This window comes from Tenrec ecaudatus, chromosome 2 (genome assembly GCF_050624435.1).
Source record: "Tenrec ecaudatus isolate mTenEca1 chromosome 2, mTenEca1.hap1, whole genome shotgun sequence".
Taxonomy (NCBI): domain Eukaryota; kingdom Metazoa; phylum Chordata; class Mammalia; order Afrosoricida; family Tenrecidae; genus Tenrec; species Tenrec ecaudatus.
The window spans coordinates 71,626,145-71,653,580 of NC_134531.1; the positions used below are offsets into that span (position 1 = coordinate 71,626,145).

The following is a 27,436-nucleotide window of genomic DNA, read 5'->3' on the forward strand; positions in this document are numbered from 1 at the left end:
TGTTCACATGGCCTTCTGGAGGTGATGGATGCTGGACACTACTGCAGCCAACAGATATTAATCCATAGTAGGATAATCCCATTGCCTAGCTCTGAGTATGCAGCTAGGCCCTCCGGATATATAACCCAGCTTTCTAAGGAGAGACCAAGCCCCAGTGTGACAGTATATTCAACTCAATACCGTGGTGAAGCCAATTCCAAGTATTCCTCCAATCATCCAGGAATGAGAGCACAGCAATTAGACTGAATTCCAGGATGAACACATCAAGGCATAAAGTAGTCAAATTATCCAACTTTGAGGAAAAGGAGAAAATCATAAGATCAGCCAGAGGAAAAAATGCAGTCACCTAAAAGGGTAATCAGATAACCATATGCTCACACTTGTCAGTAGACAAGAGGAGAGAATGGAGAGCATCCTCCAAACATTGAAGGTGATTAAATTCAGCCCAAGAATCCTCTATCCTGCTAAACTCACCAGCAAAAAAAATAGAAGGTGAGATATGAGTTTCTCGGATAAAGAAAAATTGAGAGACTATGTTAAAAAGAAAAAAAAACAGCACTATAAAAATTACTTTCCAACTCAGTTTGGACAGAAGACCAACATCCACAGAACACAAACGTGAGTGTAACACCGCACTGAAGCAACGCCCAAGACGTCATTCATCCAGTGGAGAAAAGACAAAAACGAAGCTTACACACATACACAACACACAGCTAAGGAGGTAGGTAGGAAAATACCTAACACAAAATGTATGAGAATTCAGCAAAGAATCCACAGATGAATGTAATTACTCTGAACTTTAATGATCTGAATTCAGCCATTAAAAGACAATGGCTACCAGACTGGATTAGAAATTGAAACTCATTAACTGGTTGTCTATAGGAGACACATCTCAAGCTCACAGACTAATACAGGTTGAGGGTTAGAAGATGGTGAAACGTATATCATGCATTTAAATGGCAATCTAAAAGAAGCAGGAGTTGCAATTGTAATCTCTGACAAAACTAATGTAAAGGTGTAGGACATAACAAGAGATAAGTATGGGGACTATATAATGCTTAAGGGAGCAGCAGACCAAGAGTCCGCAAGCATAATAAACATATGCCTAAATGAGAGAATTGCAAAATTTGTCAACCAAATCCTTAAAAAGATGAATAGGAGACATCAATACACCTCTATCCAAGAAAGCCACATCAGCTAACCAAGATGCTCAGCAAAGAAGCTACAGAACTAAACTCTACAATCAGACAACTCAACCTGATATAGTCAGAGCTCTCCACCCAACTACAAGAAAATTACATTCTTTTCAAGTGCACACAACATGTAATCGAAAATTGACCAAATGCTGGGATACAAGTCAGGCTTCTGAAATTCAACCATAAAGAGGTCACACTGACTTCCCTCTCTGACCACTACACCATGAAGCTGGAAATAAATAAAAGAAAGAAAACAAGGGCAAATACATGGAAGTTAAATAACTTATTTCTTTAAAAGGACTGGATTTGGGCCCAAATTAGAGACAAAAATGGGGTTTCTAAGAACTAATGAGAATGAGATTACATCATACCAAAATCTATGGGATACAACAAAGACAGTCATCAGAGCATACTTGATCGTGATAAATGCACATATGAAGAAGGAAGAGAGACTTGGTTGATACTCTATCACAAGATCTTCAGCAGTTGTAAGAGTGTCAATAGAATAATCTACCAAGTAGAAAAAGAAAAGGAAAATGGAGATAAATCAGTGGGTGGGAAATGGAAATAATCCACTGAATAAAAAGATGGCTCTTCAAAAGTATCAAGAGAATTGACAAACTGCTAGCAAACCTAACAAAAGATAGGAAGGAACAGATGTCAATATCCAGGAAGAGGGATGAAATGGGAAAATTACAACAGACTCCAATTAAATTAAAAGACTAATTACACAGTACTACAAAACACTGTATACAAATAGACTCAACGCCTTGGAGGACATGGACAAATACCTGGAAAAACAAACCTTCCCCAAATTATTTCATATCTCAAGAACTTAAACAGACCCATAGCAAAAGAAACAGAAAATGTTATTAAGGAACTCCCAACAAAAAAAGCCTCAGTCCAGACGGTGTCACAGGAAAGTTCCCCCAAGCATTCCGGAAGAACTGACACCAATCATGCACAAACTCTTCCATAACCTAGAAAGGATGGTAAACTCCCAAACACAGTCTATGAAGCTAGCATAACAGATACCAAAGCAAGCAAGAATCCCACAATAACAGAGAGCTACAGGCCAATATCTCTAATGGACATACATGCAAAAATCCTCAACAAAATTTTGGTCAATAGAATACAAAATTATATATAAAAATATAAATCCACCATGACCAAGTGGGATTCATATCAAGGATGCAGGGATGGTTCAACATTCAAAAAGCCATCAACACTATCCACCAAATTAACAAGGGAAGGGACAGGAACCACATGATAATATCAATAGATGTAGAAAAAGCATTTGACAACATTCAACACCCCTTCCTAATACAGGCACTCAAGAATCAAGAAGCTAGGATTAGAAGGAAATTACCTTGATATAATAAAAGCTATATATGAAAAAACAATAGTCAATATTATAATTAATGGAGAAGACTAAAACATTCCCAATGAAAAAGGGGAACCCCCAACGATGGCCCTTGTTCCCATTTCAATTCAACATCATCCTGGAGGTTCTAGTGAATAATATAAGGCAACGGAAGGATATCAAAGGTATACGTTTGGGGAAAGAAGTGAAAGTATTGTTATTTTCAGATGATATGATTTTATATATTGAGAACCCAAAAGTCTCTACAATTAGATTGCTGGAAACAATAGAGGAATATGGAAGAGTGGCAGGATATAAGATCAACAAGCAAAAGTCAGTTGGATAGCTATATACCACTGATGGGACTGTAGAAAAAGAGATCAATAGTACTCTTCACAATATCTAGAGATATACACAACCAAAAAACCCCCAAAATATCTGTACAAAGAAAACTATAGAATATTTTTATAAAAAAACAAAGGGGCCTTCACAAATGGAGGAATAACCCATGTTCTTGGATCAGAAGAATCAATATTGTAAATATGTCAATCCTGCCAAAGGCACTATATAAATTCAATAAAATACTGATATAAATCCCAACATCATTTTTCAAAGAAAAGGAACAACTGCCTACTAACTTCATATGGAAAGGGAAGAAGCCCAGAATTGGCAACAAAATCCTCAAGAAAAACAAAGTGGGTGGGCTTGTATTATGTGACATCAAAACTTATTTACAGCCACAGTTGTGACTATTTACAGCATAGTACTGGTATTATGATAGATACTTGGACCTATGAATAAGAACAGAAAATCCAGAAATAAAAACAGCAGCATAAAGACAACTGATCTTTGACAAAAGTCTCCAAAATATCAAATGGGGAGCAGATACCGTTTTCAACAAATGGTGCTGGAAAAACTGGTATCAGTCTGCAGAAGAATGAAACAAGACTCTTAAATCAATCCATGCACAAAACAAATTCAAAGTGGATCACAGACCTTGAGGTAAAAACCATGGGACATCAGTAATAAGGAAGGATATACACCCAGATAAAGATAAAATAGATGTGGGATGTACTAAAGATAAAACACTATGTACATCAAGAGACTTCATCAAGAGAGTAATAAGAGAGCCTACAGACTTGGAAAAGAGATTTAGTTATGACATAACAAGTTATCACTATATCTACCGAATCCTGCAAGCTTACAAGAGAAAAATGAATAGCTCACTGAAGAGGTGGGTAAAAGACATGAACAAAAGATTCACAAAGCTGGCAATCTGAATAGCCAATAAGCTGATTAGAAAATGTTCCCGATCATTACCCATCTGGGAAAAGCAAATCAAAACAACCATGAGATATCACTTAATACCCACAAGGATAGCTCAATTCAAAAAACCAGAAAGCAACAAATAATGGAGGGGGTGTGTTGAGATAGGAACTCATATCCATTGCTGGTGGTCTTGTAGAGATACATATAGCCACAGTGAAAAGTGATTTGGTGATACCTAAAACAGATAGAAATCGGGCTACCATATGACCCAGCAATTCCACTACTGGGCATATATCCAGAAGAAATAAGAAACAGATCACAACCAGACATCTGCTCTTTAATATTGATCGTGGTGCAGTTTACAGTTGCAAAAAAAAACTGAAACAGCCGAAATTCCATCAATAGATGAAAGGATAAAAAATCTGGTACATACACACAATGGAATATTATATATCCCTGAAAAACAGTGATGGAACTATGAATCACCTCATCTTGTGGAAAGAGTTGGATATTAGGATAAGTGAAGTTAGCCAAGCACAAAAGGTCAAGTATATGAGTCCACTGATGTAAGTTCAAACAGCAGAAGAGGTATAAGGGAAAACGTGCACAACACTTAACTCCCAGGCTGAGGACCAGGTAGTCTGTCAAAAGCCAGACCTAACAAATGATTCATATGTCATCAGCAACATATACACATAGCACCTGTGCTGAAAGGCATCTTTTTCACCCTCTCGTGTGCCTTTAATATGTGGTGAAAGAATAATGATATCAATGGGGGGTGTCAGAATGCTAATGGGGGGTCAGAATGCTAACCAACCCAAGAGGATGATCTTGTTTATATTTCCACAGGAAAGGGAGAGCGAGAGTAGACCTCACTCTGGTGTGCCAATTCCTACTTGGAGAGCTCGCTCTGAGATAGATGACTGCAGGACTGGCCTCAGCTTGAGACATGACATCCTCTCCCTAGATGACAGTGCTGCAGAGAACAGTTCTGAAGGTACAGTTTGAAGAAAGGCCCCGGCCCGATCTGTCCACCTGGGGCAAACCAAGATAGGAGTACAACAGACCAATGACGGGAGCATCAATCATAGACTTCTGACTAGGGGGGAAGCACTTGGCAACCTATCTGAACTGGTTGGGGATTACTCACACAGGAGTCACATTGAAAGTCTAAAGGCACTAACTGGCGGGGAAGGGGTGTGTGTGCACTAGAACGCTCCATCCCTGACCACAGGAATAGCAACGTGGTCTTACAGGATGCTTGCCTTTCAGATATGATGGATGAAGACTAAAAAGGCGCATGTGCTACGATCTAAGCAGGACCCAGAACAGGTAAGCCTGAAAGAAATGGGGTCAGGACAGATCGTTTACAGCATGTACTTCTTTATATGTAACACAGACATATTCATCTGTTCTATGTCATGACCCCTGTTAGACTTGTGACTAGTTGTGTGTTGTGCTTGTTTGTTAGCTTTTAATTTGGTGTTTATCTATACAAGATATGCAGGATGGGCAATCTTGTGGAGATAGCAACTGGATCAATGGGACCAGGGGGACATGAGAAGGGAGGTGGGGGGAGTTGAGTTGAAAAGACGGGTACAGGGGAATAGTAAGTATTTTAAAATTGACAGTGAGGAAGGTGTGGCTTTTCTGGTCATGTTTGTTCAATCAATTTGTATCTGAGAAGAATTATTGAGAAGTGAACAATGGGTAAACATAATAGTGGGGTAAGAGAAAAAATATATGTGTATAAACATATATTAATATATATACATTTTTTATATATATGTATGTATATGCAACAAGGAAACAGATGGACTTTAGGTTTCTACAAGGATGGTTTGTTTTAATAATGTAGCATTATATGATACTTTCTGACATGAACACTGAAGACAAAATGGGTGCATAAGCAAATGTGATGAAGAGAATTGATGATGCCCAGCTATCAAAAGCTGCAGCGTCTGGGGTCTTAAAGGTTTAAACAAGTGGCCATCTAGTAGGGAAGCAACAAAGTCCACCTGGAAGAACCACCCCAGTCTGAGTGATCATCAAGTACTGACGGGAAAACGTATCAGTTCAAAAACAAGCAACCAAATCAAGGTGAAAGGACATGAATGTAGTGGAGACTAAAAATCCACCTGTAAGATAATTGGACAGTACCTTTCAGAAGAGCCACATGGAAAGGATTTTAAATCCAGAGTGTGGTATAGCATTGATGAACCACATAACTACCTTGTAGTTCTTTAATATTTCCTCCCTTTATGATTATAGTTTTTATTTGTTTTACCTCATTATTCATGTCAAATTTTGGTAGGCTCATCAGAATATTTAAGTTTATTTTATACATAAAATCCTAGATAGATAACCTTTCAGAAACAGTAACAGGTTGAATGGTTCCCTGAGGATATGGGAAGAGAGGGTAGGGGGGACAGAGGGGACAGGAAGCTGATAGCACTGTTGACTACATAACCCTACTCGATGGGCTCCAACAACAGAATTGTATGTGAATGGATATATTAAATGTGTCAGAAATGGCAATAATAATAATAATAATGGTTCCAGGGGGCATAGTGAGGAAGAGAGGAGAGAAATTAAATGGGAGCAGATATGAAGGAGTTCAAGGAGAAAATGTTTTGAAACAGACTGTGGTAGCAATTATATAACACGGCTTAATGTGATTGAACTATGGAATGTTAGGATATCTGTAAGAGCTCCCAATAAAATGATTAAAAATAAAAACAAAAAAATTTTGTCAGTTGATTCCCCCTCTGATGCATGCTAGACCTAATCTGGTTTTCAACATTTTCTGCATTTTTGTTTTATTTTGTATTGTTTTTGCTCATTTATATTAGGGTGTATCTCACAGTAATTATGTCATTGGAGGTCACACTCTTGAAGCTGTGTTACTTGCTATTCTGTTTTTTGGGATATGCAACTCAGGACTGATGAACCTATAGGGACAGCAGGTTTTTTTTGGAGGGGGGTACACTGGTGGTGGGGGTGGGTGGGTAAAAGGGAAACGATGTCAAGTAGTACAGAAAGAAAAAAGAATGGAAACTGTCGTAGCAGCTGGACAATACTGCTTGATGGAATTGAACTATGGAATGATATGCTGTATGTATTAACTCCCAATTAATAATATATTTGTTTTTTTAATTAAAAGCCAGACCAGACCTCAACCTGGTATGCCAAGACTTGAGGGCAACATACTGGCATGAAGCCACGAACTAATAGGTCTGTGGGGTCAGCCCCAATTCTATCTATACTGACCCTCTCCCCCAGAAGACTGTACTCCAGAGGGCAGCACTGAAGGTACAGTCCGGGGAGAGTAGCGAGTCTGCCCAGGCCACGTGGGAGCAAACTAAGAAGAGAGAGGGAGGGAGGGGGAGAGAGAACACCATATCCCTGGCACACCAAGCCCCAAGGACGACACTCCTGCTCAGAACAGGCAAAGCTGAGAGGACCATAGGGCTGGCCACACCATGAGACATGACATCCCCCCACTGACCCACAATGCTTCGGGGGACAGCAGTGGAGACACAGTGCAGAGACTGTGCCTGGTCTGACCCCCCTCCACCACACACAGACACACACACACACACACACACACACACACACACGTGAAACACGAAGGGAACGCAACAGACTCGGAGGGCAGGGTTTGGCACCTCATCAGACTCAATTGGAAAACGGACATAAGGGTCAGCTGATAGACCTGGAATTATTTATAGGTCCTTTTCTTCTTCTTCTTCTTTCATTTTTATCTATGTAAGACAGTTAAGATAAGCAATCAAGAGGAAAAAACAACATTTCCAGGACAGGAGATGGGGAGGTGTGGGAGGGGGAGGGGGACCCAACAAACCTAGGGACAAGGGAACAAGAGATCTAAAATCAATGGTGAGAAGGGTATAGAACAACTGGTGGGGTTCAATCAAGTGCAATGTAGCCAAGAGGAATTACTGAGAACTGAACGAAGGTCGAACATGAAAGTGGGACAGGAGGAAAGTAAAAGAAATTAGAAGAAAGAACTAGGAGGCAAAGTACATTTATAGAGGTATAAATATAGGCATGTGCATATGTAAATATATTAATATATAACAATAGGGATATAGATCTATGTGCATATATTTATGTGTTAAGTATCAAGGGAACAGACAGACATTGGGCCTCTACTCAAGTATTCCCTCAATGCAAGAAGACTTTGTTCTAATAATCTGGCACTCTGTGACACTCACTTTCCAACATGACTGCTAAAGTAAAAATGGGTGCATAAGCAAATGTGGTAAAAATAGCTGATGGTTCCCGGCTATTAGAAGATACAGCGTCTGGGGTCTTAAAGGACTGAAGTTAAATAAGCGGCCATCTAGCAGGGAGGCAAGAAAGCCCACATGGAAGAAGCACACCAGCCTGTGTGATCACGAGGTATTATTGATGGGTGTAGATATCAGGCATCAGAAGACCCCAAACAATCATATCAATGTGAATGAAGTGGGACGGAGTGGATATCCAAAGCCCATCTGTAGACAATTGGACATCCCCTTACACAAGGAAGAGACGAGCCAGCAAAGGTGCAGTATAGCACTGACAAAACACACATTTCTCTAGTTCTTTAATGCTTCCCTGTCCCAAACTATCATGACCCCAGTTTTACCTTCCAAATCCGGCCAGAATGGAGCATGTACACTGGTACAGATAAGAGCCCTCAACAAATGGATATCAGAACAGATAAACCCCTCAGGAACAATAATAGGAGTAGTGATACCATGAGGGTAGGGGAAGGGGAATAAAAGAGGAACCAATCGCAATGATTGATGTATAACCCCGCTGCATCAAAGGGGAATGAACAACAGAAATGTGGGTGAAGGAAGACAGCGTGCAGTGTAAGGCATAAAAATAATAATTAAAACATTTATCAAGGGTTCACAAGGGAGGGAAGGTGGGGAAAAAAGATGCTGATATCAAGGGCTCAAGTAGAAATAAACTGTTTTGAAAATGCTGATGACAACAATGTAAAATGTACTTGATACAATTGATGTATGGATTGTTAAAAGGGTTGTAAAAGTCCCAAGAAAATAATATATATATATATATATATATATATATATATATATATATATATATATATAAAATAAAAACCAAGTCTTTGCAAACAAAAATACAACACAGCAAAAAGCAAAAAACTGTTGGGGTGGGAGGTGAGAACAAAAAAGGTAATTAAGAAGCAATTCAAGAATCCTACCAATTCTTTTAAGTTATGCCTCAAGGCCTCCCTTCTAGTTGAAGTTCTTTGTTTACTAATTTCAGACTCAGATATAATAAACTCTATGTCATGGGCTATACCTTAAAGGATCTTCATTTTGAACTGAAGATTTAAGACAAAAATATTGAGACATGGGTGTAAATAATGTCATCAAGCACTCTGTGATCCACAAATGACCTACATTGGTATCAAACAGTTCCACAGAACACTAGAGTTTTTGCAATAATAGTTTTTCTGGGTTACAGAGGAACTCTCATGAGAAAATTCTTGGATAAACAAAGATAAACAGGACTTTTGAAGCATGTGTAAGGGAAATCTTTAAGTGGAAGCTTTAGAATTCAGACTCCTCCAAATGTTTCTGTCCCCAAAAATGACTTTCTCCTGAACATCAAGTGATTGGGAAACACTGATATAATCCGTGAGTAATGAAAGATAAAGATGGAACAATTACTTTGATCAAGGTTGCCAGACTATTTGGGAAGGGATCACAGAGGAGAAAAGATTTGTTCAAGAAGTAAAAGATCCATCTATGAAACACTAACTGTCAGGGTCGCCGAGTCAGGATTAACTGTATAGCAGTGAGTTTGAAGTGCCAGGCACCACACCATGAAATACCATTTCACTCGGTTCTTACAATGACCCCATGAAACAGATGGTGCTGTTTATCATTGTATGGATGTAAATGAGAGTTGGCACTGGAATGAAGGCCTATCTGGTTCCAAATTTCAGTAGGTTTTCCCTGCCTTCTGGCTCCCATTTTAAGCAAAGTATGGAAGCAGGCATAGCTAGGATGAATTAAGATACAGATATGAGTGAGCTAGCACTTGATATGCTGGTATCTCGGAAAGAGCTCAGGTTCCTTGTGGGTGCAGTCAGTCCTTGGAGTCCCCACAGCACCATACGGAAGACAAAGCCAAGGCAGTCAGTCACTGGACCCACAGCAACTAGCAGAAGATGGTAATGTCTAGGAGAAGATCTTAAAGGCACTAAATAACAGACAAACCAACGAGGCAGTTTTGCTATTTCATCTCAGCAACTGGTTTGGTAACAATTTACATGCTTCTCCCCTAGATAAAGAATGAGAGGCTTACATTGCTAGATAAGAAACACTGATTAAGAAAATATTATTTTATTATAGTTGTTAGACAAGAGTAGATTTCTATTTGAAATGACTTTTGTATTCCTGTCTAGATGAAACACCCAAATGAACTTGATATTTTAATCAACATAATTAAAAATCAAAACTAAACTCATGATCTATGTGGCTCATCTTAACTATACAGACCAACCTTTTCTCTGTGTGGCAAAACTTCAGTATTTTCAGTCCCAGGTCCTAGAAGATAACAATATATGTTTTCACTGCAATTTTATTAAAGCATTAAAACATCCTCTCTCAGTAAGCATTACTCAATCATATATCTTGGCAGTAGTCGATTTATTGATATCAGAGTAGCTATTTTAGCAATGAAGTTATAAAAAGAAAATCTCCTACTTCTTTGGAAAGTGTTCTATATAGAGCTAGGTGAAACTGCAATTAGTTTAGGTAAAAACCAACTTAACTCTATTTTGGTTGAGCTATTGTAAGCATGCATATACAATCACATGAGGAAAAATCAGATCTAATTTCTGAATGATGTTCTCTTGCCTACTACGGGTTTCTGTTGTGAAGAGGATGAGTCAGCCCCCTACTGACGGAGACCCTACACACAACAGAATGAAATGTTGCCTGATCCAGAGCCAACCCCATCATCAAACCATATTGAACCACTGTGATTCATAAGAGTGTTCATTTAATTATCTGATTTCTGGAGGACATCACCAGAGCTTTCTTCTTAACCTGCCTTGGCCTGGAAGGCCAGCTGAAACCTCTTCGGCATAAAGTGCAATGGCTGGGAAAAGAACTCAGTCTCCTTCTGGGGGTGGGGGGTGTGGGGGTAGAGAATTCAGGTTTGACATGTTAAAAGAACATCCATGACAGGTCAAGAAGGAACCAGAGGTCATCCTAAGGACTATGGAGAGATGCTGTCTTGTCCCTGTGGCTTTCTGGACACAAATACACTCCTACCCTGCTCCTGCTCAGTCTGAGCTGAACTGGCTGAGACCAATACCAAGTTAGGTTAAAGGGGAACAGGAAAAAAATTGTTTTTAGTCTCTTGCCTCCTCCTACCTTTTCCATCAGGATACAGGTACTCTGACATATTGGGAAGGAATTTAGGACTCATTCAAATTCCAATCATATGTTTGAGTCATTCTTTAGATTTCTTTTAATTAGGCAGTACCTACATAGCTAGACTAAAAGCAGGTGATTAATTATGTGCTGAACTTCAGAATGCATCTTTACAGGCAAGACAGGTTTTTCAAGGGAAGGTGCCGGTCTTCTAATACTGCTAAACTTGTCTTTTTGTCTCCCTTCATCTTGGCCATTGAAAGAGGAAAAACTCTGAAAATCAGCTAGGAGAGTTAAAACTCATTCATAAGATGGCGGGCAAAAATCATTTCTCATCTAAATCAATGCTTTAGAATGTAAGCACTTTTAGTCAGTTTATTTTCTTTTTATCTCTAGTTGCTTAAAATTTAACACCAATAAAACACTTTAAAATAACAGTACATCTTCATGTATCTTTCTTTATAAGGAATTTAGGTTTTTTTCCAAATAATCCTTAGGAGGAGGAAGAGAAATGTAAATTTAAAGACAGAAAAAGATTTCACATTTCTTTCTCTCCCTCGGTCTCTCTCGTTCTCTTTCTTTGGAGAGGCGGCGGAGGCTTTCTATTCCTGTGAAGCTCTGCAGTCTGGCAAACCCACGGGCAGTTGTACTCTGCCTATAAGGTCACCATGAGTTGGAATCGACTCGAAGGCTGTGATTTGGTTTGGGTTTTCTCTTTCTCTAAATGGTAAAGAAAAAACCACCAAAGGCCTCATTTCTTATGTTGTCTTGAATAACTTCCACATGAAGATGATCACTGTTCTATGTCACGTTGCTATTTTTAAAAATGTGATGACTACATAAAATAAATTCCAGGAATATAATTATTATATTAAAATATATTACAGGAATATGATATTATATTAAATATAAACATATTAATAAGTATTTCTCATTGCCTAGTTACAAAATTTACTTAAACTGGTTTTTGCAAAGTTAAAAAGAATTTTTCCTGAATTTTTATTAAAAACCTCACTGCCATCAAGTCAAAGCCAACTAACAGTGACTCACACTCTGTCTCCCAAGGAGCCACTGGTGGTTTCAAACTGCTGACCTGACACGCAGCAGCAGCCCAGCATGCAGCCACTATGCCACCATCCTATATTCAGTCATCAACGAGATTTTGCACACTTGGAAAGGCTCTTTAAAAATGTATTGGTGTGTATGAAAAATAATTCTAAAGTGCCAATGGTAAAGAAAATTCTCAGATGAGCTGCATTTTTAAAATGCTAAACCCATTACTGTAAGGCCAATGCTATTACTTAAAGTCATTGGTTTATGTGATCATTATGCAATTGGACTAAGATTACTCTTTGAATTGGCAGCAAGGTGATAGGACTGCAGTAGAATAGAGCCAGCTATTCTAGGTTCCCATTTATTAGTTTACTTGTCATGATTCAACCTATAGGCTGGATCAGGGGTCCTCAAACTACCGCCCACGGAGGACATTTATCTAGCCTGCAGAGGTTTTTTGCCCCGCTTGTTTTTTTACTTCAAAATAAGATATGTACGGTATACATAGGAGTTTGTTCATAGTTTATTTTTAAACTATAGTCCAGCCCTCCAATGGGTCTGAGGGACAGTGAACTGGCCCCCTATTTAAAAAGTTTGGAGACCCCTGGTCTGGATGATACTAAAATGAGTTGTCTGTTCTGAGCACTCTGAAAGGCAAACAGGCAAGCGGCAGCTGCCAGGAGGGAAGGTCACCACAAAGTAGCTTCAAGGCAGAAAAACTACCACAGAGTGATAAACCCAGGCATGGAGCACTTTAAAAAGATCACCAATAAAAGATTGTGGAATCAGAAGTTCAGTGAGGATGGTGGCCACATTACACAGAAACCAACAACATCACAATATAGTCAGGCCTCTCAGAAGGCCAAATGAGGCAGGAGTTTGTTTGGACTGATGGGAAATGCAGGACATAGTGGGACCCTACATTTCTACAAAATGTAATTGGGCGTGAGAAAAAATGGAAATATGTCTTTGTCTAACTACTGCTGACACCTCTTAGCAAACTCAAAACCCAAGGGCAAAATAAGGTATGCCTTAGTCATGACTGTGCTCAGATAGAATTGTACACAGACAATTAATAAAGAGGAACCGAGAAGAGTAAGTTGCTCAGACAGAACAAGGGAATACTGACTGCATGGTTGAAAATCAAGAAAGGTATGTGGCAGGTTACATCCTTTTTACCGTACTTACTCCATCTGTAGGCTGGGCAGTCTAGATGAAGAAGAACATAGCATCAGGACTGGAGGAAGACTCATTAACAACCCGTGCTACGTAGATGACACCAACGTTCAGAGAAAACTAAGAACGAGGGCTGGAAGCACTTAGAAGTGACTACAGCCTTCAATGTGGGTTATAGCTCAACATAAAGAAACCCACAATCCTCAAAACTGGGCCAGCAAGCAACATCACCATAAAAGTAGAAAAGAGTGACGTTGTCAAGGATTTATTTCGATCCATGATCAATGCCCCTGGAAGCAGCAGTCAGAAATCAGTGACAAATTACACTGGGCAAACCTGCTATACAAGATTTCTTTCAAACGTTAAAAAGCAGATGACGCTCTGAAGACTAAGGTGCACCTGAGCCAAACGATGGTATTTTAAACTGCATTATATGCATGTGAAAGCTGGACAATTAGTAAGGAAAACTAAAGAACTGGTGCCTTTGAAGACTATCAGATGTATCTTAGCCCACTCCAGCCTTAAAAATACACCAGTCTTCTAAACTTGAAGGTCACTTGATGAACTTCAGCTTTACAATCCTTGATTTTATAACTGAGTTGCTACAAGCCTCAGGAAAGATCAGAGTACTTGATGTCGCCAGCGGCTTTAAATCATTTCTGAAGTTTGAAGAATTTCCAACTGTTGGCATAGACATTGTACCTGCTGTAGAGAGTATGTATAAATATATTTCCTGAGTTTAGAGTTTCAGCAACCACTTCAGCATGCACAGGATGCTGTAAGTGCTTTCTAAAAAGCAGCTGAAAAGCCTTACTGATTCTCTTCTTGAAGAGCTTTTCCAAGTTGTTGTTTTCTCTTTATTTCCCATCATCTTAGCAGTGATGGATATGCTGCACGAAAGCTCAGGAACTGTTCATGTTGACTGGTTTACTGCTTATCGTCACATCTGATGCTGGAATCTCTGATGATCATAGAAGCCACATCAGAGCTGGCATCTATGATGACGAAAAGCTGGAAGGCTGCTAAAAAGACGCTGGGCTTTAAATGTTCCAAGTATTCAAAATTTTCACATATGCATCGGATGGCATTTAGAAAATTTTCATTAAAAAACCATAAATGATTTTGGTTAGTAGGTACTACCAAGGAATGTTATTATATATGAGAGAGTACCCCCCGAGCCCCCCCCCCCCCAAAAAAAACCCGGATGTGATGTTAAGGGGAGAGTACATTTGGAGTTCGTTCCACCAGGTCAGACTGTTAATCAAGCTATCTATTTAAAGGTTCTGAAAAGATTGCATAACTGTGCAACAAAAAAGGCCTGATTTGTGGCAGATAGGGCATTTCCAACCACCAAATGCGTCTGTTCAAGCAGCTATCTGTTTGCCAGTTTTTGGGGAAAAAACAGCATGTCTCTTGAGGTAGTTTATTGTGCCAACCTGGCCAAAAAACACATGTGGGGTTAACTAAAGGGTGGAGAAATAAATGGTTCCATGAGCCTCGCCTTTCTAGTTCTCAGGTCTCTTGCTTTCTGATGGTTGGACCTGGGTGCAGCTGCCTTAGCCAGTTCCCTGCTTCAGCTGGCAAGGCTCACTTCCTCCAAGATATCCTCAAGAAGAAGCCACATGGGCCTACCCTGATGCAGCCCTGGTTGCTGGAGCAGCCATGTGGAGACCCCTGCCAGCACTGAGATGCTTACACAGTCACTAATTCGGCTTTCCTCCTGCAGTTGGCATCATAGTGTATGTTTTGTGAGATGGCGGAGGACTTTGTGGATTGGTGTCGGACAAATGGGTTAATGTTGGACTTGTGGGTTTGGGCAGCACTGGGTTGGGATGTTTTCTTGATGTGCACTTAACCTTTATATAAAACTCTCACTTATACATGAGTTTCTGTGGATTTGTTTCTCTAAAATGCCCAGACTAACACACCTCTCTTGCCCCAAACACCTGACTCACCTTAGTTTCATGCGACTTCTTTTTTTTTCCACGAATGCAGAGGGGCATGAAAGGATAGCGATTTGACAATGTAGAAGAGGTGAAGAAAAAAACAAGGGATGTGCTGTCAGCTATCCAAACAAATGAGCTTGAAAAATATTTCCAAGAAAGAAAATTCAGATTTAATAAATGTATTACATGTAATGGAGAGGACTTTGAAGGTGATAAGGTTGCTTTGTAAAAATATTTAAATACAGCTTTCAAAAAAATTCCAGTTTTGGGGGGGGTACCCCTTCGTATAGCTCAAGATTTCAACAGTATAGATGAGTAGTATTCTAACCCTTCCTGCTATGTCCGATTAGATATGGAAGATGAACAGCTAGCATACAGTTTTACACAGCCCCCTGATGCTCTATATGACTTCGATTCTAGAGGATGCCAAGCCAGCTCTACTCCTGTCTAGAGGATCCTATATTACTTTTAAGTTAATATAAAAGCAGACTCTTTAAGTCCAAATTCCTTAAATTGTTTACACTAATTAAAATATTAATATGAGTTCATAAAATCTGGTTGGCATAGAAAAACTGAAAAGGTTTACAGAGTTTGCTTTTTATCCTACTTCTCAATTTAAAATTTATTCTATATAAAAAGTTTCAAGGTTCCAACTAATGACTCCTGGCATAGAAAAACCACTGATACTGTGGTTTTAGCACTAAGATATCATAGAAAGGTAATTTTTTCTCTTCAGTGCTATTGTGAAAAATGAGGCTTAATTTACTCCATATTTTTATTTTCTTCAACTTCGCAATGTTGATATTAAACCACTGCAATGGGAAACTTACGATTCATAGAAGCTATAGGTTGTGCTTTGATGAATCACAAGTTAAATGTGACACAGAGATTGCTTTAGCTTAGTGATGCACTTGTCTTTGTTTGTTTTTCATTTCCCTAATTAAATTGTTATATCAAAAAGACATTTTCTGTCTAGTTTTGTCTGATGATCCATTATTTCCTGAACTTTTTGAAATTGATAATAATACAATCCATCCTTCTTTTTTCTACTAAAAGTTCATTTGAAGCATCTGATATTGGGAAAGAGATTCCCCAAAATTATATATTCTAGTTTCATTCATACAATAAACACCATGCCAAAGTAGCATTTCTAACCTTCGTGTTAAGTATCTTTTTACCTGTGAAATTGTCTATTTTAGCAAGGAATATCATACTTAGTACTGACTTTAAATGCCTCATTGAAAGGGTATGTGCTTGCAAGAGAGCTTATGTTCTAATGAGACCAAATTTGATAAGGTCTTCATCTTTCCACTAAGGAGATGCTGCACTACAAGTCTGTAATTATATAGAAAATTCAAGAATTAACACTTTGCAAATAATCTAATAAAATGGTTGTGACCTTTAGATTTCCCTTTTAAGTCCATGAAGAAAGTTTTCTTGGAATAAGTCACTAGTTGGTGACCATTAGTTGGCACTGAAAAATGTCTTTCTGTGTTTCGGAATCAGAAGCAAATGATTAAGGAGAAATACATATCCAAACAAGACAAGACTGGTTTTAGACCACTTTCGAACTGTTAGTCCACATGTCTTGTCAGACACCAATTATCATGTAAATGAAAACTTTTAAGAATGCCACTGTGTGGATTTTTTCAAGTAGTTATTACATTAAATTACCTCACTATGAGATATTTGCACTAATATTAAAAAATATTGTGATGATAGCCCAGGCCCAGGCATTATGTATTGGAACTGATATGATGTCACCTAACAATACAATGCCATGATACTACCATGATACCCCTATCTCAATTGAGAAGACATCCATATAAAAAAGGGACTTCAGCATCTAATATGGTACTGCTACTTCATCTTAACTGTTTACAGTGATAACTTAAGAGGTATTAAATCTATTTTAACCAAATTCTGAAGTATATTTTGAATAGTCTCAATTAAAATATTAAGCTATTTGAAACTGATTCAATTACTTAAAAATCACAAAGGTTTTTGACCTTGAAGAAGAGTATCAATTATTCTTTGTACTTACATTTCTTTAATGATCAATTTATTAAACTTCCATATTTAACACTTGGGAGTTATTGTTTTAACCGTAAACATTGATTGCCAATTTAAATTACCTTAATTGAAATAAAAGTTAATATAATTTTTTAACCATTTAAAGCATCCAGACAAAAAATACATAAACTTCTTATTGCTCTTAAACTAATTCTAAAGTAACAATCTTCTTGGGATTAAAGCAGTATTTTGATATCTCCCTGGGGTCACAGAAATTCTATCAGATCCAAAAGAAGAAGAAAACTCCTTGCATCACGCGAAGCGAAAGATCTAGGTTATCAACTAAAGTGGCTTTTAATTGCAATTGGAAGTGACTGACTGACTGCTGCTCCCAAGGTGATTCAAATCTCAGCAGCCAACTATCACAGACCTGTAAAGACCTGTGATATATCTAAAACACTAAAACTTCATCAGTTACCATACATACTCGAATATAAGCTGACCCAAGTATAAGCCGAGGTACCTAATTATTACCAGGGAAACCAGAAAAACTGATTGACTCAAGTATAAGCCTAGGGTGGAAAATGCAGAAGCTATTGGTGAATTTCAATAATCAAAACAAATGAAAATAAAATTACTAAAAATGGAGACATCAGTGGGGTAATGTATTTAAATATTTATTTTAAATAAAAAACATAAATAAAAGGACAAGTCATTTAACATTAGTAAACCAGCACAGTAAGTGGAAAATTGCTTCAACAAAAATAAGGTATCACTAATGATACCTTAAGGATACTACTCCCTGAGCTCAATCAGCAACCAAGCTAAAATGTAAAGAGTTAAAACCCTTCAAAACTGGATTCCTCATCATCATCCGTATCCCAATGCAGAGCTTTAGCTGGTGTGAGGGCATCATAGACGCTGTCCTCACTGAGATCGCCGTCATCACCATCACTGCTGTCATTTTCATACAAAGCGCAGTCTTCACTGCCATCCATAGCATTACTAATACTACATTTCTGGAAGGCACGTCACACCATGTCTTCTGGAATGTCTTCCCATGCATCTCGAACCCACTTTGCTATTAACTCTATGTCAGGCTTCATGAGATTTCCTCCTTTTGTTAGTCGGGCTTAACCAGATGACTTCCATTCATGCCACATCCTTTGCACATGTTCTTTGAAAGGCTTATTCAAAGATACATCCAGAGGCTGCAGTACAGATGTAAGCCCACCTGGAAAAATGGCTAAAGTAACTTGACTAGATTTTGCCAATTTTTTTATGTCATCCAATAGGTGGGCTCTGAATATATCCCAAACAAGATGACTGTTTTTTTAAGGCTGCTCCTGGTCGTTGGTTCCAAATTTCTTCCAGCTATTTTTCTGTTCCGTCTTCATCCATCCGGCCTTTAACATGTGCATGCACAGTAATTCTTGGTGGGATATTGATCTTTTTAGGCTAGGTATTTCTTTTAAAAATCATGACAGGACGCAGTTTAGTTCCGTTAGCCAAACATGACAGAACTGTAAAGTGTGTTTTTTCATTTCCTGTGGTTTTGAGAAAAGTGTTTTTTTCTCCTAAACTTGCCACAGTTCTGTTGCTTGGAAGATCAAAGTCATGGCAGTTTCATCCATATTCCCAATATCTGCCTGGTCGTAATTATAAATCCTTCTTTGTTTTATATAAAAGACTGGAATGACATAATTTTTTCTTCAGGGTCTTGTGCCAATTTCTGGGAAATCTTTGTTCTTTGTCTCTAACACAGTAGGCCAAATCTATTCATGAAGTGGGTACACCATCCTGCTGATGCAGCAAATTTTTCAATGCTTGGTGCTTTATATTTGTCATCCTTAGCCATTTGTAAAGCACGTATGCAGATTCTCATGCATGTTATGCAGTAACTATTTTGATGATACCCCATAACCCATTTGTGCAATTCACTCTCTAGAGCCCCATAAAACGACGTTAAACCACGACAAACTTTTTTAGCTTTTGGAATCTGTTCCAAGTCAGCCTTCATTTTCTGCCACTCCCTCACTTGCTTTTCATCAACACAGAATTCCCTACTTGCAATACTGTTAGTCCTCTCTTCTGCTCTTGACACAACCTTCATTTTGAAACCAGCCTCATATGACCAGTGTTTTTGTTTTGGTTCAAGAGTATCCATTTCTAATAGGATAAAAAAAACAAGACTTTGAAAAAGAACTTTCATGGTAATGCCTCCACCCCCATCCCCCACGACGTGTTAGCAAGGGGTGGGGTGGGGTGGGGTGGGGTGGGGGGGAGTCCATGTGGGTGGGGGATACAGGATGTGAATTAACACAGAGACCAGAGGGGAGAGACCCCCCGCCACAGACACATCCTTACCAGTTCAGCAGCCAACCTAAGTGAATCACTTATCGTGCTTCTGCGAATTGGAGCCATCCACGCCATAGGATGGCTCTGATTGGTTGGATGTGAGTAAACAAACATTCAAAGCCCTGCAGTGTCAGCAGGGCTTTGAATGAACAGCGGAGAAATGGCAATCACCCGCGAGAGGTTATACCTCGCTGGGGTACCACTGACCTGTGTATAATCTGAATCCCAGTTTTTCATCACCTTTTTTTGTGCTGAAAAACTCGGCTTATACAAGAGTATATATGGTACTTTTTAGGACCTAATATTTTGGCCCAGGCGTTGTTTTGCCGTTTCCCTTGGCCAGTGGTCCAAAAACTTTCGCCTTGTTACTGTCAACCATACACAGTTACCAGTGGGCTGCTAACTGCAGGCATTACGAAACTATTAGCCATTCCTGGAGAGCAAGATGAGGCTTTCTACTCCTATAGAGATTTACAGTCTCAGAAAACCAAGAGACAGTTCTACTCTGTACTATTGGGTTGCTATGAGTCAGAATTGAGTCAATGCAAGTGACTTTGGAGTTTGTGCAGGGTCATCTACTGTTTTACTTCCTAAGAAATAAAGGATTGACTTTGTGCAGAAAAGTCAATTAATCACAGTGGGACTTAGGAAGATTTAACTTCTTAAATGTTTTATGTGTGAACTGCTAATCCTGTGTGCTCCTCCAATTTTGGGTACAACTCTTACTTTTTCCAGAGCTTATTCAAAATTTTGTTTTGCTGTTGGTTTTCTATTTACATTTTTAAAAATGGAGATATCTTGAGCTTTATAACAAGATGTGCAGAGAAAGCAAAATGCACACATATTAAGGGGTCCTGATGGCAATGAGTGCAAGGTTTTATTTCTTAAAGAAGACCCTAGTAGTGCAGTGGATTAAAGCGTCGGGATGCTAACTGCAAGACAGGCAGTTAAAATAAACCAGTCATTCACTGGGAGAAAGATGAAGCTGTAAGCTTTCATAAAAACTTAGTCTCAGAACACTGTGGGGCTGCTCTACTCTGTGCTGTACGGTAGATGAGTCAGAAACAACTCAGTGGCAATGGGTTTTTTTTGGGGGGGGGGGGCTGGTGGTGGTGGTGTATTTTGCTATTTCTTAAAATCATTAAAAAGTTTAAAACACCCTACTATAGGTACTATATTTGACAATGATCTACGGCTCTTCATACATTTTCACTGGCTAATTCCTCAGAAGTACAGCCTATTCCTTCTTAGTAGCCTGTTCTTAGTCTGTTGAAACTTGTTTAGCTAGAGCAAACCTGCTGGTATTTAAATACCACTGACACAGTTTTCAGTGTCACAGCAAGACAAAAGCCACCAAAAAATACAACAAACTGACAGACAAGTGATTGGTAAAGTAGAGGGGCAGGAGAAAAGAGGAAGACCATCAGGAGCTGGAGGTGGACTGACACAGTGGCTGTAACAGTGGGCTCCAACATATCGATTGTGAGGATGACACAGGACTGGGCCGTGTTTCATTCTACTGTGCATATAGCCATTATGCTTCAGCACTGACTTGACAACACCTAACAATAGGTCCTACTTTTGTCACTATAAAGACGATCTTTTGTACACTATTAGTGTTTGCTTAAGAGCCCCAGAAGCTCAGTGGTTAAGCACTCCCTTCCTACCTGACAAGCCAGTGGCTTGAACCCACCAGCTGTACCTGCCCACCCTCTTATAAGAGATGTGGCAGTCCGTTTCTGTGAAGATTACTGCCTTGGAAACCCTGGGAGGCAGCTCCATTCTGTGCTATAGGGTCTCTATGAGTCAGCATTGACTCAACAGCAGCAAGTAACTTTAACTTTTTGAATACCACTATGAACTCATAATCTTCCATAAGTTTATCTCCATAAGCTAAGATGATTAGATGTATTCCCTGCTTAAACTGTCACAGTTTGACTTGCCCTTTATCCTTTCAGCACTGCCCAGTCATTCTTAAAAACAGCCTTGCTTCCCAGCAATAATGAGATGTTTCAGACCCATCCTTGTAGTGTCAAGATTCAAGATAGAACAACTATCTTTTAGTTCCTGGCTTATTTTAGCAGCCTTACACCCCTAGCACCCATACATCTGGAACATAGTAGACTCAATAAATATTTGTGGAAGAATAAACAAATAATATTAGAGTCAAAATATAAGGATTAGGAGCAAAGGCAAGAGGTAGTGGTGTGCGAAATGTAAGACTGCTACTGCTGGGCCACTTTCCATACCAATAGAGCAGAAAAGGGTAGTTTTTAAAATTTAACTTCCTATTTCAAATATGTCACAGTGTTCTTCTGTTATAAAATAAAGTATATTAGAGCTAAAATTCTAAAGCACTTGATTAGTGGAAAGCTGTAATCTACTATGAGAGTCTAACTCCTTTTTGAGCCCTAACTTAAATTCAGACTCCATTTGTATTTTTCCCTGACCACTAACCAGCAATGTGGCAGTTCTGCCCTCAGTTAGAGCGTGTATGAAAGATCACAACTCCCAGGTTAGTCCGGGGAGATATGTGTTGCCTTGAGGCTTACATGGAAAACCAGGAAACATGCCTGAGTGCCCCCTTAATGATTTACCAAAAATAGTCATGTTACTTAAAGTTGGGGTTTTGATGGTTACGATTCAGGTCCAAATGTCCATTGGTGAAAGCTGACCTATAAATTTCTTTCATCTGTAATTGTGTATGTCTTCCAATCATGGTGCTTTCTTCAATTCTGTAATCCTGCCTGTAGCAGTGATGAATTGGCCTGCCACCAAGCCTGATTTTGTACTGATATCTTTTGTCTTCCACTCTAGTGGACTCCATTTTTGGTCTCTGTACTCTGTCCATACTGAGTTTCCCTCATTCTAGGATGATTGTATTTGTCTTTGTTTTATCCTGTCTAAGGTTAAGTAAGCGGTCTCTATAGTATATGTACACATTGGGAGAGTAACGGGGCTCTCTACTCCTGTAAAGAGTCACGGTATCAGAAACTCATGGGGGTCAGTTCTATACTGTCCTATAGGTTCACCATGGTCAGCATAGACTTGATGGCAATGAAAAAGAGAATATATAGTATATGTTTAAACCTGACATTATTTTTTCCTCCGCACAATGGTTTCTTTGACCACTACAATTTTACAATACACTATCCAGCAACTTACATGGAATTTACTCTGGAGAAGTCACTGAAGGACACCTCAGAGAAAAAGATAATTATGCTCAAAAACAATGTAAACTAAGGTACAAAGAGCCTAGGTGACCATCAGTCAAGGGAGACATGCCATGGATATTAAGAATGTTATGAAGAGAGAAAATAAACAATGTCTTCAAAGTTGAGTTCCAAATAACAGGGCAACAGAGCAAACATTTGGAATAGCAGGCACTGGCTACCAGTGAGCTGCTTTTGATAAGGGTGATGCTAAGCAGCAGGATCCAAGGGCAGCAGAAACACTGATTTCATACATAAGAGTAGTAAAGGATCTACTCACACATCAAGCAATGTAGGGCAGGCCAGACTAGCTATAAAGAGGTAAATAAATTTCTATTTCCAGCAGACAAAATTTCTAACTCTGTCCATGTAAACATACCTTGAATGTTTTGGTGGCTGAGTGAAAGATCGGTCTGTGGAACTGACAAAGAAAACATTGGACAATTTGTTCTAGGATGAAAAAATAATCAATTAATAAATTAAAATATGCTTTAAAGTAGAAAGAAAACATTATCATTCAAATGTGTTGTGTGTTTTTTCACCTAAAGGGTTTTCAAAATAGGATGCTAGTCTGTTACATCATTGTCCTTTCTTTTACAATTGCTACCAATTTGTCACATTTCTATTTCAAGTGATTGCAAAAATGAAAATGAGACTGGAACAATTAATGGATGAGCTCCAAATGTTTAAAAAGCTTAAACATTTAGGTTTGAAAGTGACGTTGTAAAGGACTGTCTTACAATCATAAGGGTGACGATGTCAGAGAGAAAATGACACTGAATTGGAACTAAGTTACCAAATAGCTATACAGTTTAACATCAAATAACCTGAAAACGTGCTCTTGTGGTTTTAGATGTAAGTAAAAGTCAGTAATGAGAAAATCCCCAGACATTATTTATCATTCTTGTATTTTAAGCAGATAAAAGGAATAAATAATTGCAAAGAATAGGTTGAAAACAAAATAAGGGCCATACCTAAGTAATTTGCAATTTTGATCATTTGCCTTTGGATAATTAAAAGTGGATCGAAGAAAAGCAATCAGTTAACTCCCTCACCCTCCACCCCAAACCCAATTTAGCGTATAAATGCAATCAAGAGAGTCCTTAATAAAGAGGCTCTGTTTCAGGTTTTCTATGAGTAGCTACCTGAATCCTAGGCAAGAATAAGAAATTAAGTATTCTCTCTTGTCCTAAAATAGAAGTGATCAATATAAGCTATCTTGAAAATGGAAATGGAATCACTCAAATAGAATGATAATTTCATGGCAACAAACTGAAAAGAATACTAGTTCTTTTTCTTAAAATATAATTCTTTGAGAACAAGCTGACTGTAAACAAAATAAAACTAGAGTCTAACGATAGAATTCGTTAATTACAAAATATAATTTAAGACATGTCTGAACACAGAACAAAATGATATTGACATTAACACTGCAAACAACCTCAAGGTCCAGTATTGAACCACTGAGATATATAGATGCTCTCAGTTGGAGCCCTGCTGACTGCCGGTCTGTGCTCAGCTGCAACCCGCATGCTCCACAGTTTGAAGCCACCAGCAGCTCCGGAGCACAAAGTCTGGGTTTTCTACTCCCACAAACAGTGACAGTCTCAGAAACCCACAGGACGGCACTCTGAGTCAGCATTGACTCAATGGCAGGGAGTATGTTTGTTTTAAAAAACTCCACCTCCTTGAAAGTGTCATCAGTATAAACATTACCACTGATCTCATCAGAAAATGCCAGGTATTGCAAAGGCATCAAGATCATGGTGATGCAGAAAAGATTTCCCAAACTCGAATTTTCACATGAAAGCTTAAATTTTTCCCCTAGCACAGAATACCAACCCAAGCTGACCAGCATATTTCATTCATTTTCAAGAAAATGTCTGCCAAAGCACCCAAATGTGAATAACCAGTGTGTCTACCAGTTGTTTTCAAGTGTTTTTTAAAGTGTTCCATGACAACATGAAGCCAGTTCTGCACATAAGTGTATATGTACTTTCCTCAAGATTTCAGTATTAACATTAGTGCTTTAAGCATATTCCCCATTTCATCACACAAAACATTTTAAAAGACATACATTCAAGAATGGAGATTTAATAAAATAAATAATTTTTCTGCTTTAATCAGACACTTCTTGGGTGAAACTCATTTTTTGGTTGCTGTTTTCTAAATTGTGAGCTCATGACAAAACAATGACTATTCTGTAGGCATCAGCGTATTTGCCCAACTGTTTTAGCACTATCCTCACATGTGCAAACGTCATGACTGTGCATTGGGCACAGAATGTGTCAGTGTTATTGTGAAAATAGTTTTGATCTCCAGACCATATGAAAGGGTCTCGGGGTCTCCCTGGGGTCCACACCCCACACTTGGAGAACACTGTGCTGATGGACAATTTCAAGCCAAAATTATCCTTTGCAGTCAGTTCCAATTAAGACCTATATTGCTTTCAGGCTTACAAACTGCATAAGCTAATGTCATTGCAAACATGAGTTACCTCATGACCAGTCAGCAATGCTTGGCAGAAAAACGTGTGTATGCTCATGACCAGTCAGCAAAGTGATTAAAAGAAATGAAAGAAAATGTCAGCATATAATAGTTATCTGAAGTCCAATTTCAATGAACTCTATAATTTTTTTTCTTTATGCTATACTGTAAATTTGGTTTTAGAATTATGAATAAACAATCAACTTACCTTAATGAGTTCATCTTTCTTATGAAATTAAACATATCTAGTGTTATAAAATTTGTGTAAGAGCTCCCCAATAAAATGATTAAAAATTAATTAAATAAACATATCTAAAAGTAAACTTACCTAAAATGTGTGCAAAATAACATATGCATGCTGCTAAAGGGGCAATAAACTAAATGATTCTGAAACGTGTGAAATGAAAATGCGGATCCATTTTAGATATGTAAGATAACAAAAAATACTTCATAAAGCCAAAACTTAGTATACTTACTGTAAGAGGGCTAGATTTTGTTCCATTTCATCTTCAGATTGCTAGAAGGGAAACAGCAGGTTTTTTCTGATAAATGTCAATTCAAAGCAAAGCTAAAAATTTAACATTTTTCTTGTGTTACATTTTCTTAAAAATAATTTGTGGAACTTGAGTGAAGAGAGAAAGAGAAAGATCCTTAACAAGATGGAATGACACACTGTAACAATACATGGTACCCCCCATCTCCTCCCCTGCACCCCCCATAAAAAGAAAACAGGAAAAAACTCGGCTGGGTGGAGCTTTAGTAGTTCATATTTTTCCAGCTAGGTGAGCATTGAGCAACTTGCTCTGAGTTAGTGCACCAATGGCATCAAATGGGAAGGTTCTCTCTGGTCACAGTGAATTTTCTCATGAAAGTAGTTTCGCTCAAACCTTGTTTTTTGTGATGGCCAAGTTAAGAGACCAGCATGAAGAGGTGAAATTTTGTTTCCTGCTCGGGAAAAAATGCTGCAGAAACAGCTTAGAAGGCCAGTGCTATTGGAAAAACTCAAGTGTATGAGTGGTTTTCTCATTTCATAAAAGGTGAAATGTCGACTGATAATAAACCTCATCCTGGCCGTCTGTCAACTTCCCCAATGGACAAAAATGTCAACTCACAGTGCATTTGGAATTCTTCCACCAGGTCAGACTGTTAATCAAGCTTTCTATCTAGAGGAGCTGAAAAGATTGTGTTAACAGTGTGAGACAAAAAAGGCATAATTTGTGGCAGATGGGGGACTGGTTTTGCTACCATGACAATGTACCTGCTCACACAGCCAACTCAGTGAACTGGTTTGGGGCAAAAAACAGCATGCCTCTCTTGCCCCACTGACCCGACCTCACTTGATGTGATTTCTTTTTGTTTCAGTGAATGAAGAGGGGCATAAAAGGACACTGATTTGATGATGTAGAACAGGTGCAGAAAAAACGATGGAGATGCCATCCCAACAGGTGAGTTTAAAAAATGTTTCCAAGAATGGAATCGCAGATTTGACAAATGTATTAAGTGTAATAGAGAGTACTTTGAAGGTGATAAGGTCATTTTGTAAAAAAAAAAAAGTTTAATAAATAATTTTGAAAAAAACCTTTTTTGATGCCCCCTCATAGAAAAGTGTGTTCTGCTAGGTCCGATGATTTGTTGCAATGGCCACACAGAATTCACGACAGTGTTCATGACTGTGAGGCTTTATTAGAGAAGTTAACAGGTTACAAAACATTAAAGATGCAAATTTTGGGGTTCAAAGCACCGCCTCTCAGCCATCCTCACAGTCTTTGCTTTGAGTCACAATAAAGGGAAGCTGGAGGGTGCAGGCATGCCTGACCTCTGCCTCATAGGAATCATCCTGGGGCAGATGTGTGGCTGGATTCTCCTCCTTTGCTTAGCTTGAGGAAGTCAGATGTGGCCCCATGCCATTTCCTCATATTCCATTGTACACATGTAC

General features: G+C 38.6%; 1 protein-coding gene and 1 pseudogene across 1 annotated transcript in view; one reads left to right on the forward strand and one right to left on the reverse strand.

The window, feature by feature from the left end:
* Positions 1 to 27,436, reverse strand: part of ANKRD31 (ankyrin repeat domain 31) — a 162,357-nt gene that overhangs the window by 88,258 nt on the left and 46,663 nt on the right. The window contains exons 4-6 of the mRNA XM_075543046.1: positions 25,977 to 26,017; positions 23,393 to 23,463; positions 10,378 to 10,421 (exon numbers count right to left, since the gene is read on the reverse strand). Coding sequence (XP_075399161.1) covers positions 10,378 to 10,421; positions 23,393 to 23,463; positions 25,977 to 26,017 — 156 coding nt within the window. The remainder of the gene's footprint in view (positions 1 to 10,377; positions 10,422 to 23,392; positions 23,464 to 25,976; positions 26,018 to 27,436) is intronic.
* On the forward strand, positions 13,441 to 15,907 carry LOC142438789 (S-adenosylmethionine sensor upstream of mTORC1 pseudogene; annotated as a pseudogene).